Here is a 14,636-nt window from a genome sequence, read left to right as displayed (position 1 = left end):
TTTGATATTATTTGTGACAGAATCTCATTGGAATAGATCTAATGAATGGGACTATATACAGTATACAAAAGCAAAAATCTCCTATTTTTCTTTTTTTTAGCATTGGAACTTAAATGTTGTAAATCTTGGAAATTAATAATCTTAAAGATTTTGATCTACCAGAATCTGAGAATTCAAAGTTTGAAATATCATAGGTTTTCAACAAGAGGTTATATAAAGAAAAATTAGAATTTGTAACAAGCCTATTTCAAAACTTTTTTAAAAAGTTGTCCGAATCATCATTAATTTTTGTAACTTCTCATTTAAAATCTTTTGAGGAATTATGCAAGGTTTAAAATTTTTTACTAAATTCTGTGCTATGCAACAGTTTCGTCACATTCTGAATTCCCTCGCCGCTGAGTTCTTCACTTGAAAGATGTGAAGCCCCTAAAGTCGAGTGCAGCAGCAAAACCAGTTTTGATTTGTAAACTATGTGTAAGATTTATACTATATGCACTGTTAGATTTGATATCTTGATCTATAAGAGATACTGTTGTGATTTGCTTACAGCACATTAAGGTACTAATAAGGCTATCTATATATATTTGTACCTGATTTATGAGCTTGTAATTAGTTTTCTACACATTGTATTCTTGAATTATTCAAATTTAACTGAGTTTTGAGTTATTAAAGATTATCGCATCTTTTTTCTATGAGCTTTAAAATAATTTATCCTATTAACTATTTTGTATATTCTTCCGTTTATTCGATTTTGTATTTCATTACATTACTGTGGTTTATAAATAAAATTAACTTGGGCAATCTTTTACAGATTGAACCCGTTTCCTCATTTTCCAGAGCACTGTTACTATCGAGGAGAGATTCTAAATGAAGTAGAGTTGTATCCAAGAGAGTCTAAGGCTTAATGATGGTTGCGATCATGACAAGGTTTGATAAACTAGGATAGTTTAAGCGAGTATTAGCTCGGGAAACATTCTGAGCATTCATACGAAGGGTTGGGCTTTATTCCTGGAGAACAATCTTTCTTTTACAAGAACAAGCAGAATTTTCAAAAACAATGCCAGTGTTCTGAAAAAAGAAAAACTGCATAGAGTTTTAAAATATATTAAAACAATCTATGAATTAACAAACATGAAACAAATGGTAATTGGTAAAAAAGAATGGTTTGGAATTGTTATATCAGGAACACATCCTAAATCTAATGGAATTGAGTCAGTGTTGAGTAATTAAAAGAAAATTTAAGTTAGCTGTTTTTAGGTCAGTTTATGACACCCAACCAAAGATAGACTAGAATTTCAGAAATTTTTCTGCCCCTCTTTTAGCAACAATTTAAGAGTATGAATGTTGATCTTCAAGCAACCATGTTTTCTTCATATTTGTAAAATTCTAAATGTTGTGGATTTTTCTGTGAACATTGTAACATAAACGCTAAAAAATATGCAGGAATTTTTTTCTTCAATTTTTACCTTCCATAAACCTTTCCTTGGGTCTTGTAATGTCAGACAAAAAATGTGGGCCCAATCGGTTCAGTCGTTTTGTCGTTGATTAGATAATAACGGACAGACAAGCACTTTTGATTAAAATGAAGCTGTTAAACATATAAAAAGCTTAAAGCTTAAATATGCCTAAACATAGAGTTCAAGACAAGCTATTAATTAAAAAACTTCTCTTTATTATTGCCTGTAAACTTTAAAAAAAAGCTTGTTAACATCATTACATAAATAAAAAAGTCGTCTTCATTGTATTGATATTATCGCCTACCACTGCATATATATGTATAGACTTAATAATAATAATTTAGTTTTCTGATAAATCCTTGCAAACTATAATGGCTTTTCCTCAAGTAATTTTTGATTTGACACAATGTTATTCCACCGTTCTCAGGATACTTCTCCCAATGTTGAAAATCAAGATTTAGAATATTTTGTGATTTTTAAAAATTCGGTGATGGCGATGGACCAAACTTCTGTAGAGTAAAAGCAGTAGATGATAGTTCCACATTTTATTGAAAATATATATTTTGGTCTTGGTTGACCCTCGTCAGTTCTAACGATATGTCAACCATCAAAATCGATAATAAAAAATGTTAAAAACCACAAGAAAATAAACAAACAAAAAGATTACTTAAAAACAGAACCATTGGCTTCATGTACCAATTCCTTACAATTAAATGAGATTAAAAGATTTAGAATCTTTTTTCTTTACATTACTTGAAAATTTTGAAACACCTCCTCAAACACCCCATTCTAACCAGTGTTTTCTCTGTTCTTCACTCTTCGTAAGATTTGAATTGATTCGTAAGTGTGATAGCTGCAAGTTCGTCACAGGTCTAGGTTCTATCTATTACTTGATCAAACAAAACTCTTCAGGGTACGTTGTAACTTGTAAATCGGGCATTGTGAACTTTGCTTGAAATTAGGCTTACAGGAATTAAATCTTTGCAACAAACTCTGAGTGGTGATAAACTTGAGGAATCAGGCATTTATATCTCAGAGGAACTTTAAGTTTAATCTCTGCATCTCTGTAACCTGACGGGTGTTAATTTTTTAATATTTGAAACTTATACTATTTGATCTAACAGATTTCATAACTTGAAACATTAAAGGTTGCAAAGATATAGGGATTTGTGGCAAAAACTTTCTGTAAGCATAGTTATAGAGTGCAGATTTCCTAAACTATTTCTTGTTGATGAACTATTGAGAAGAACAAATATGTAACTGGATAAATTTGTAAAATCAAAACTAGAGGAGCTACGAGGTCACAAAGTTATTGCAGCAATGTTGAATAAATTTGACCATCTCCTTTTGTTCAGTTTGCAGTGCATGTCGAGATTTATTACTGTAGATCAGAAACCAAATGTAAATCTTCTATTTTTTTCAGAAGTTAGAGGACAATCTCGTTCAAGTGAAACAATAAAATATAAAACTGAAATATGAAGAATTAATTAGTTAGAATATTTTCAGATAATTGAATTAAGGGAGAAATATATATTTTCAATAAAAAAAATGCTTTTAAACAAATTATTCTATGGATGCAAATATCATATTTGAGGGAATATAAACAGGTTTTATGTGTACAAGCCTTTCAATAGATCATTTATGTTTCCTGACGTTCCTTATTTTTTTCTCAAAACTATTTTAAAAACTGTACAGTGTGTATCAAAAACTGTAAAGTGTGTATCAAAAAAACGCTTTTTTAGATGTAGCACTCACCTTGGTTCAATTCTTGGTTCAAAATCTTTTTAGATTTATCTATTTATTCGTTTAAGTCAGGTTAAATTATTCTTTTTTGTATTTAGAAAAGAACGTTACAGAATGTTTTTTTCATAAATGTTACATGTATTGTATAATAGTCTCAAATATGATTTTTTAAGGAAAAAAACATGTTCATTAGTATGAGAGCTATATATAGTTAAAAACTCGGTTTACGCGGTTTCTAAAAGCTGTTGTCTATAAAAATATCATATTTGAGGGAATATAAATAGGCTTTATGTGTACACAAACCGTCCAGTAGATCTCTTTTGTTTTAGACCTTACTATTTTTTTCTCAAGACAATTTCTGTGACGGAAAAATGAGGAGGTTGTCCCAAAACCCTCTTTTAGACACTATCACTCAATTTGGTTCAATTTCAAAAATCTTGGACATTTTTGAAACCTAATGGTTTAATTATAGATTATTTGAACTAACATGATTTATAATTTGAAATGTCTAAGGTCTACAACATTGGGTTGCAAAATTAAATTGTTTAATACTTTAAAATTCAAATTCATAAACTCAACAAAGCCAAAATGTTAAATTTAAACTCTTCTTACTTCTTCAATTTTTGTGCTAAATACCACTAAGATTTCAACCGATCGGAAATGATCCATAAATTAAAAAAAATATTATTTATGCAAATTCTAAAAACATGTTCCATACCAAAAGCAAAGGAAACAAAATAATTTCCAAAAAAATGTTTCTTTTTTAAACCGTGTTTTTAACCTTATAACAAAAAAGATATTTGAGACTTTTATACACGTAATCTTAATGAAATTAACCTTCTGTAATAATCTTTTCTAAATACAAAAAAGAATAATTTAACCTGACTTAAACGAATAAGTATTTAAATTTAACCTAGGTGAGTACTACGTCTAAAAAATCGTGCTAATGTCGCAATTTATACCCCACAGAAAGTTATTTCTTTATATACCCTTGGAAACAAGGTTTTTTTTTACCTCTGTTTGGCCCAGCTGTTTGCCCAGCTAAAGCTAGGGCTGGGCGTGTATTTTTAAGCAAGGGCCTTCCACTTGTTTCTTCCTCGTTCGTTATTATTCCAATCTTTTCATCACCATTAAGTTCCCTTTTTTAGTGTTCTTGATCGAGAAGGGTTCCAAGGAACGGGAGTGAATGAGTTCAGGGAGGAGAGGTTGGGGGAATGGGAGGAAACACTGCCATTGGTCAATCCTGCCAAACTGAGAGAATATACAATAATACAGATAAATTAAAACTCCAATATTTTTAAGAACTCGTTCTATGTGTGTATGTTCTTATTTCGAAACAATGGCATTGTTCTTGATAATTCCGTTTGTTCCCTTGAAAGAACAATCGTTCCCTGAGTATGACGATTAGCCCTATATCTAAAGCTACCATATATATGAGCAAAGAGCTTTATTCTATATATTTATTTTTGTCCAAATTTTCTTTTTCTTCTACATGGCGGTTTGTTATCATAATTAATGATCAACTGGTCCAACAATACCAGGGTTTCCAATTTTTTCTAGATCAATTTGGACCCATTGAAACCTTACAGAACCTTTCCTGAAGATGTTAAGAATGATACTATAACACATTAAAAACTCCTGGAATTGAACGACAGAACCTTTCTTAACTGGTTTTCAAATAAATCTACCCCTTAGATAATACAAATAGTTTCTAATATCTAATTTGTCTCATTGAAGTTACTTAATCACCCTACAACAGGGTGATTAAGTAACTTTATCGACCTACTTTTGAATAATTTGAGTAAAACTGAATAAAACTATATATATTTTTGAAATGGGTATCATGTGTGCGAAAAAGTTTTTGCTGGGATTTTTAACTTTTCTAGTTTGCTTTCGATCAAATAAAAGTATTTTCACACCTCACTACGTTCGGTGTGAAAAGAATAAAGACAATAACTTTATATATCTTCTCCAATCTGTTAATTTTCAGGAACTAGCAAACAGAGAAGATGGGACAGATAATTTCTTCCCTTTATCTGCCCTATTGTCATTATTCTCACTCTCTATCAACACCCACTATCTGTTCTTTCAGAGTACTGCAAATCACTACATATATGTTCAGAAAGCTTAGAAGATGATTATGGTGGTCAAGTCGGTCAAGATTATGTTGGAGTACCCCCACTTCCTCCCTCTCCCCCTCCCATTGGTGGAGGTGGCAACAAATAGGGAAGGAAAAAGCGGAGGGGAAAAGGTAAACAAAGGGGAAAAGGTAAACAAGGGGGAAAAGGTAAACAAAGGGGAAAAGGTAAACTAAGGGGGAAAGGTAAACAAAGGGGAAAAGGTAAACAAAGGGGAAAATGTAAACAAAGGGGAAAAGGTAAACCTCAAATTTTAATTTAAATACACCATTTACGTTCCTGCTACTCATATCATGTTATATGTTTATTTGTGTACATTTGTTTGTAGCAATAATAAATGATAAAAAAAAGAAATTGAGATAATACAATATTTAAAAACAGCTTACTTTTATTTAACTGTTCACCACTGTAAATTAAAATATTAAATAAAAATGACTAAATATTCCAAAGCTTGATTCAACATTAGGAAAAGTATCCGGCCATTTTGATTTATTTAAAGATCGTTATAATTTCGTCTTTTCATAACAAAGGCATAGTTCTTGATAATTCTGTTCGTTCCAATGAAAGAAAGATAGTTCCGGTGAACAATTGTTCCCCAGGAACGAGGCTCAGCCCTTCTTATCTATGGTCAGAATTTAGTAAACATTAAAAACCTCGAAAAGCAGCAAGGAACCATCAATGTTCCGCGCTAGTATGTTTCTTAATTATATAGCTTCTTACCTTTACGTCGGCTAAATAGCTTCAAGACTACATAGTTTAATTAATATAAAGCCACACCAACGAAGAACCATCAATGTACTTCGTTGGTAGAGCTCCCATTCTGTGTGTTTTCACATAGTGTATATAGACTCTATATCAAGTTTTCATTAAAAGTGTAAAGTGTATACGCAAACTGATTTCAATATAAATTGCTCAAATTGTATGTAAACGATTTTGTTATAAAAAATTTCTATTCAATCCACATACACTTTTCTCATCAATAACTTATTTTATGCATTTAATATTCTACCACTTTATTGGTACACTTCTTAATTTGTATGTTTTGCATAACCCAAGTAGCCTTGATTCCAAATTTTTATTTAGAAATGTATCCGTAAATTAACTCTTATATAACTCTCTCAAAATATATGTAAACGAGTTTGATGTAAAACTTTATTATTTAACTCATGTAAACTATTTTGTACAATTTAAATAATCTCGATACGGAGATAATAAATATCTAGATCTTAAAAAACCTCGAAAAGTTTAATAAAAGATTTCAAATGAGAAGATTCTTATATCAAGTTGTTTTTACGGTGTATAATGGCAGAGTAAGCCAACAAATTTGAGATTAAAAATTCTTCTGGGATGTCAATTTTGAAGGTTAGCTTTAAAAACCGTGTTTTAAATTGTTTAATAACAACGACAAAATTTTTTAGTAAACTAAAAAAGTTGAGAATATCAGAATTGGCTCTTATAATATCTTATAATATCAAAATTAGATAATTTATTCAATCCTTTTGACAACATCTGCAAACAAATTTATAAAGATTCAGTATTCAAAATAATGATTTTATAATAAAAAATAATTCTACCATTGCCTTAACTAATAATTTATTTTATTCAATATCTTTGTAAACAAAAGTTTTTGTCACAGTAATCAAAAGAATCAAAAAATATCTTAAACTGAGCTGAACGATAACTGAAACCTTTCCCAAATTTTGAAAAAATATAAATTTTTTATTACTGCCTGAAGGATTAGGCCTGCTGCCTGAAATAGGCCTGTTTTACCTCAAAGATTAAATTTGCTTTTAACCCAATCTCTGCTGGGGTACTTGAAAACCAGGATATGCTGGGGGGGGGGTCAATTTGACCCCCCCCCCTCTAAATCCTATGGTTGATGTCCAAATATGACAAATGATACATCATTGGAAAGCTCTTGTGTATTACTTATAGAATCTGCAAAAAAATTTGCAAATTTGCAAAAATTGAATTTTTCATCGCAAAATCCAGTTATATAATAATAATGTATGCAAAAAAAATTTTCCAAAAAATGAAAAATTATATATTTTTGAAAAGCCCTTGACCATGCCATTTCAAATATGCAGAAATTTTTAGAAAAATTTTAAATAACCTGATTTTTAATCAAGAAAAACTAAAAATGTGAAAATTTCCTTTGACAGGTTGTTTGCAAAAAGTTTGCAATTTTTTTTCGCAAAACTTGTGCAATTCGTTTCCTTATGTCAATGGCTTTCCAAAAAGCTAAATTTTATCAAAAGCTGACAAGTGGAAGTGAGTCAAAACAAAGATTTAGTCATAGATAAAGATAGATTGCGCATAAGACGACATTTTTCATCTTGAAAGATATAAATGTACTGAGATGTTTTAAAGATATTCATATTATATGGATTAACTAGGTCGGTTGTGAACATTGGCTTTTCTTATGTCATTGAGTACTTGTGGTGTACATGAGTTCTGTAAAAAGAAATTTAAGCTAGTTTAGTCCTTCTCATGTCCTTCTTCAGTTCTCGTCAATATGATAATTTGATAATTTGATATTCTCAAAATAAAATTCACTCCTGAGTGGTTTAATAATTATGAAATCCAAACTATCATAATTTATAAAGCAAAACAATTTGAAAAACCGATCGGTAAAATGTTGAGGTCATAATAAAAAAATTATAAAAAATTCCCCCCAAAAAAATGATTGCCATAATTATCATATACTAGCTGAAGCGTCCGGCGTTGCTGATGAAAATTCGAATTTTAGAAATTTCGAATTTAAAGATAAAGAATGATAAAGCAAAACTATTTTTGTTCATTTTAACCTTACTTTTAAAATTTCTCTTTTTGGTGGTTTTGGGTTGCACCTCAAACACAATACTAAATTGGTATCAATCATACAGAATTGTTTATTCAGATAAAAAATTCATCACTACTGCTACCTTCAACATCACTAGTAGGGGAAGGAGATGAAGGAGTTGAAGTGGGTGGTGGAGAAGGAGGAGGAGGAGTAGGAGGAGGTGGAGGTGGTGACGGGGGAGCAAATATTGATCCCAACATGCCCATTATGTCGATAAAATAGTCGGTGCCATATTCCTTTGGTAACTCATCCTTAATATCAAGTGCATTTAAAATTTTTTCTTTTTTTCTTTTTTTATTATTTACCTGCCGAACTTCCTCTTGCAATCCATCCTAAATATTTAAATATATTTCAAACTAGATTGATTTTATGGTCAATGTATACATAAATTGTCGAAAAATTGAAATCTGTTACAGTATTTATGTAATAGTCTTTCTCTAGTTTGAGGACTAACAGAGTCTAGAGACTGTTTGAGTTAGATGTATGCAGTGTAACGGAGATAAAAATTACATTTTAAAGGGACTGTAAGCATAACCGACTGTAAACTTAACTTAAAAGAGATCTTCCATGCAAAGATGACAATTTGCCCCATTAACAAAGGTACAGGCCTTAGCATTTTTGTCTAAGCATGTGTGAATTCAGAATTAGATATCAATATGTATGATATTGTAACCCTATCATTTTCAATTGCAGCTTTTTTATACAGAACCATGACTTGTGGATTTCTATGGGAGGAAAAAATATGATAATTATCGGAATTTAAAAATTAAAACCCCAGAAAAACGTCAATATCTTTGAAATCTTTGAAATGCTGGCCTTAACGGAATTTGTTTCTGAATTTTATGATTCAAGTCGAATATTTTATATCATATTTTGATTTATTGTTTCAATTACTTTAAAGTATATAATCAGCTACATAAAAGAAAAAATGCAAAAATCTTAATGTGGATAAAGAAGAAAAATTTCAACATTTTAAAAAAATTTGTACACGAGATAACTTCAGGATTGGTGCATCATGTATTTGAGCATTTCACCCTTAACCCTATCCCTTTTCAAAATATTGCTGAGACACTTTTTAGGATTCATTTGAGACATACAAAACGTTTTAACAATGTTTTATTACTGAGTTTGAGCGCAAAGTTAACGTTTAAAATCATCCATTTGGGTGTGTACGTTTTGAGAATTGATTTTTTAAAAACTATTAAATAAAGACAACAGAAAATGTAAAAAATATTCTACAGTAAACTTATTAGTTGTTTTGGAACATATTTCTCAATTTGAATTTTCTCAAGAAATCAATGTTAAAATTGCAATTATTTCTTTTTCATCATTATATTGAATTTCTTATACTTCATGAATTTGTTCGCAGATTTCTTCAAATTCTTCAAATGTCGTCTTTTCAACAAAAAAGTTCGTGAAAAATGAGACATTAAAGGGACCGTTCACTTTTTTGGGTAATTAAAGAATACAATAACTGAATAAAATTACTTATTTTCGATGATAATAGTTTATTTTTATTTTCTCAACCTGTTCCTAAACAACTAATTTGTTCACTGCAGAAGTTATAGCACATTTTTCGTCGTCGTTATGGAATAATTTATCAAAAAAGGGATTCTCGACATCATCCCTCAAAAGTGAACAATCTATGATGATTTTAATGATTAAATTTGCGCTCTTGCTAAACAAATATGCACCGTAAAAACATCTTATATGTCTCAAATGATTCCCACAAAATTTCTCCGCAATACTACATTCTCAGTTCAACTACCATATATTGCTGGTCACTCCATTAAAAAAGTTTTGAACTATCTGTGAGACACAGACCTGACTTTGGGCCTTCCTCAACCCTACCCCTAGCATAAAACTATACCGTTGGAAAAGTGAAGAAGTTTGAGCACTCTGTGTAACCGGTTTTTGAGTTATGAAGAAAACCCCACCTGGTGGGTGTAAAACAACAACAAAAAAAACTTGATAGGGTTAATAAAATCATTAATCCAAGATAGAAAAGGTCTCTGAATATCTAAGCCATGCAACACAAATACTGACGGGTATCGTTTTAAGGGCCGTTTCTAGATATTAAAGCTTTCACACTTTTATGAGTCCTGAAAAAAATTCTATTTTAAAATGGCATGCGTGTCAAAATTTGGGTTTGTTGCACTGTACTAAATTTTATCTCTGATCAAAGATATATTTACCAAAATGATTAGTAAAAGTGTTTAAATCTTTGACCAGTGAAAAAAATCCTATAATGTAATTTTTCAATAAAATTTATGACTCACATTTGTGTAAAAACACGTTTAACATCAAAACCCCCAAATGTCTAAAAACGGAGCTTATCACGATGCCCATGAGAAATCAGTTGATAATATTCTACAGGGTGTCCTAATAAACATGGGAAGTAAGTGACGAATTCGATATCGTCTTTTTAAATAATTCTTTGATTTAGTATAGTGATACCTACTGAGAAAGCTGTAATCTGTAAAAGTTTCGTCTGCTATGTTCACATTTTGTTTGTTTATGTTTTGACTGTATACGGTTGTACTTATAAAACAAGAAAATTGCAGTATACAAACAGTGTAAACTTGTCCGTCTTCATCTGTTCATCTTGCGGAGACATTATAGACAGATCTTTACAGTCTTTTACCCTTTTCATAATATAAACTCTAGCAGACATAATACTATTATGGATTTTGAAATTAGGTATTACAGTGCTAATTCATAACAAAGACGATATCGAATTCGTCACTGAATTCCCATGTTACCTGTTTAGTTTCTATTAGGTAATGTTTTGGACTTATGCCAGCACTTTGGAACAATACCAGAACAATGATTGGATTCATCTACTGAACATTTATTTATTTAATTTTCACATTTCTAAAAAAAAAACTTATTTTTTATGATAAATCAAAAACAAATCTACAGCTTACAAACAGGTTTTTCCTACTTTTTACTTTGTGTGTATAAATAAGTGTTCCTTGTGGAAAAAAGTCGTCTTCCGCAATATTTTGAAACTGCAAACTTTGTGCTCTCTTTTATGTAGCAATAATTTTTTCACAAAATTTGTTTTAGCATGTTTGTTCGGAATTGCGATTGTTTTCCCAACGTTTAGTTTTGCCCAGAATTCCAGGCAGAGTATACAGAATTCCACAAAAATTTGCTTCTGGTGGTGGCCATAGTTTTAATACATGAAACAATTATCCGCACTATTCCTGTTGGGGGGGGGGGGTCAGTTTGCCCCCCCCAAGCGTATCTTGGTATTCAAGTACCCCAGCAGGGATATGATTAATAGAAACTTTATACCTGATAATGTTCTGTCATGGAAGATAGAAGTCACTAATCATGTGAAACAAGTCTATACTTCAAGTCTGAATTAATCTAATAATTAGCTTTTTTACATTGTGAGGTGATCACATAAAATGAAGATTTATACATTTTATTAATACTTCAAGCTTTTTATTTTCATCATAAAATTGATTTATGGATTAAGTAAGATTACACAGATATTATATAGTATCATATGTCGCTAGGCATGGGCGTTGCTTTCTAAAAGATATAAAAATAATTTTTTTAAATCTTCAAGATTATTGTTAAATATGCATTATAATTCCACCACCAAAAAGCAAAATTCTTCTGAAGGGTTTAAGATTAAAAAAAGCTGTGCCTACAACAGGAGCTCATTAATAGAAATCACTCCACAACCGAGCTATACACGCGTGTTTAAAAACTTTTAAGATCTTGGTATAACAATTTTTCCACTTAATTGTTAAAGCCTCATTCCTTTATAAAAAGCTGGTTTTTTGGTATGCAACAAGTTTTATTTAATCCTGCCCCATTTATTAGCAATAGGTAAGAAGATAAAATGGAGAATTTTTCTCTCTATGCTTTAGCTAATAAGATATACTATTGTTGATTTATTTTGATATTGAATACAGTTGTTAAGAAGAAGAATTTTTTATAAAGGAATGTCATTTGCTCTCAGACAAATTAGAATCAATGCTACGCCCTCGGGTTTATCATTGAATCCCTCGAGGGTTTAAAGGAATTGAGTTTTTGCCACAAACTCAAATCTTCTTATCCCAATATCTTTGCAACCTGATGGTGCAAACCTTTGATATTTCAAACTTAGATTACTTTATCTATAAGTATTAATAGTTTGAAAAATCTAAGGTCTACGACATTGGTATTCAAAGATATTGAGATTAGAAAATCAGAGTTTTTGGCAAAAACTCAATTCCTTTCCATTGATTCTAATTTGTCTGAGAGTAAATGACATTCCTTTTTAAAGAGTGGATTCAATGATAAATAAACCCGAGGGCTTGCGGATTTTGCGGATTTTTTTTGCCTTTGTAGATTTTCAAAGTATCTTTCAATGAAAATATCCCGGCGGGATTAAATGAAAATTGTTGCATACCAAAAAAACCAGCTTTTTATAAAGGAATGAAAATTTGTCAGAGAGTAAATACATTTATAGTGGGTAACCCTGTTTTTTGGTCGTAAATTATCTTCTATATGAAGTTGTAATCTCTGTTTGTCTGTTTTTTCTCGATCATAACTCAGGAACCCCTGGGTCAATTTGCCTCAAATTTAAATTAGGGAACTCGGGAGAGCCACGGGAATGTTCTTGGCTTTGTTCTGAGATTCTAAATGGAAATCAGGGAAAATAGTTAAAATCTTAATTTACGACAAAGCGCAGCTAGGTAATCAGAGGGACTATGACCCCCCTGTGCAACACTGGGTTCCGAAGCCTATAAGTATATTTATAAAAGTACAATGTAATTCTACCCCAGGAAACATTTTAAACGACTTTAAGTGCCGATGGCGAAAATGTCTGGTAAATAATTCTGAACTTTTGATTTTCGACATCGGCATATTGTTGACTTTTTCACAATGTTTTTATAATTTATTTTTGATAATTTTTGTAAAATAAAATGGAACGAGGAGTAGGTAAAAGTTTCAAATGTTCTTCTTTTTTCTCCTTTATTCATCTGCACGACTGCGGTTTCTCTTTTTCTTACCTCCCTTTGCCAAATTTATGGCGCTACTTTTGAAAGAATGTTACAAGTAGCTATCTATGTGCCATTATAAGACAGTAAACGATCAGCCTTTCATTGAATAGATGTCCCCCTCTCCGTTTTTGTTTTGTTTAATTGTATTTGCAGCCTCAGCGCTGAACATTCTATTTGCATGTTCTAGGTCACCACTCCTGGACTTCAAGTTAGTTATTATTTGCAGCAAGGAAGCAATAGCTTCCCTGCTATGAACCGCACATTTTTACTTTCATGTACAGCAAGGAGGGTTGCTATTCCACAAAGGATGATCAAGCGACCAGCTTGGAGGTAATTTTGTTGTAGGATCTAACTGAGAAAGGTCCTCATGTCTCATTTTTCTGCTTGTGAGAAGGTTAGATGGTAGGGGGAGGAAAGCGGAGATGAGGATAAGACATGTTTCGTTAAAATCACTCCATTTTTCCACACATGTTATACTGTATCTCAGTCCAGTGGAATTCCTTAGGAAGATCGCATTTACTGTGAACCGCTGCGTGCAGAATGCGGAGTTGTCCCCTTTTATCAGCTCTGCTCAGGGAGCAGGGACAGAGCCTTTACAGAAAGGGCTCCAATCGCTAAGTGGAGTTGATGTAAAACCAGATTAGTACAAGCCATACTAGCTCTTTTTTATTTGTATTTCTTGACTTAGTACCCTGGCCGTGGATACTGTAGTTAAGAAGGAGGCTAGATAATTGAGCTCGGGGTTCAGGGGCGCTTGGCCTTCCCTCCCTCCATATGTGCAGACACCTTTCTCAGCGTCCACTGCAAAAAGTGCAGAGAGCTCTGCTATCCTAGGCTGTAGGATTTCAATTCACATGTCCGTGACTAAATGTTTGCAAGGATAGTATTATGACCACCAGCTGGTAAAACTGTTTTATAATTCAACCCAGAACAAGGATACTGCAGGTCTAGTCTTTTCTTGTACCAACCCGTCTAGTGTACCTGCATTATGTACTTGTCTGCAAGAAACATAGACTTAATGATTTAGTTAACATGAGTGCAAGCAGATTCAGGTAGATGTGTAGATTTAAAAAAAAAATTCTCATAAGTCACACTAGAGGCGCTAGTATGAAGTTATCGTAGTTTGTAAAAGAACGAGGCCAGTCTACGGCGAAATAATCATTTAAATGTAGCAGTTTAATTATCTTACGCCAAAACTGTAAACTCTATTATTTTTAATTACACCCGTTAAAAAGGGAGAAAAAATGAAGTCCTTGATTTTAATTAAACAATCAATCAAAAAAGTTTTGATTTAGTAAGCCACGCAAACTTGTATACGATGATACTAAACTAAAACAAACTACTAAAATTGTTTTAAAGAACAATTTATCTGCACTGCCTAACACTATACTAGCAAATGCCCATTATTATAGAGATGGACCTCTTTTTTGTTAGCAAACTAAAATTTTCG

General features: G+C 31.6%; 1 protein-coding gene across 2 annotated transcripts; it reads right to left on the bottom strand.

Moving 5' to 3' along the window:
• Positions 1-8,209: 8,209 nt before the first annotated feature.
• Positions 8,210-11,601, bottom strand: LOC111705304 (HVA22-like protein h). 2 transcript variants are annotated; one of them, XM_023477804.1, is made up of 4 exons: positions 11,481-11,601; positions 10,943-11,020; positions 8,486-8,512; positions 8,210-8,431 (listed from the first exon to the last, which is right to left on the bottom strand). In XM_023477804.1, exons 1-4 carry the CDS (start codon positions 11,496-11,498, stop codon positions 8,234-8,236), a joined length of 321 nt encoding a protein of 106 aa, XP_023333572.1. In that variant the 5' UTR covers positions 11,499-11,601; the 3' UTR covers positions 8,210-8,233. The 2 variants fall into 2 exon arrangements, with proteins under 2 accessions (XP_023333572.1, XP_023333573.1); XM_023477805.1 differs by having other exon boundaries at positions 10,943-11,023; positions 11,481-11,599.
• Between the last annotated feature and the right edge of the window lie 3,035 nt (positions 11,602-14,636).

Source organism: Eurytemora carolleeae, unplaced genomic scaffold (genome assembly GCF_000591075.1).
Source record: "Eurytemora carolleeae unplaced genomic scaffold, Eaff_2.0 scaffold639, whole genome shotgun sequence".
Taxonomy (NCBI): Eukaryota; Metazoa; Arthropoda; class Copepoda; order Calanoida; family Temoridae; genus Eurytemora; species Eurytemora carolleeae.
Note: the sequence above shows the minus strand (reverse complement) of the source record. Positions and strands in the feature narration are given on the sequence as shown.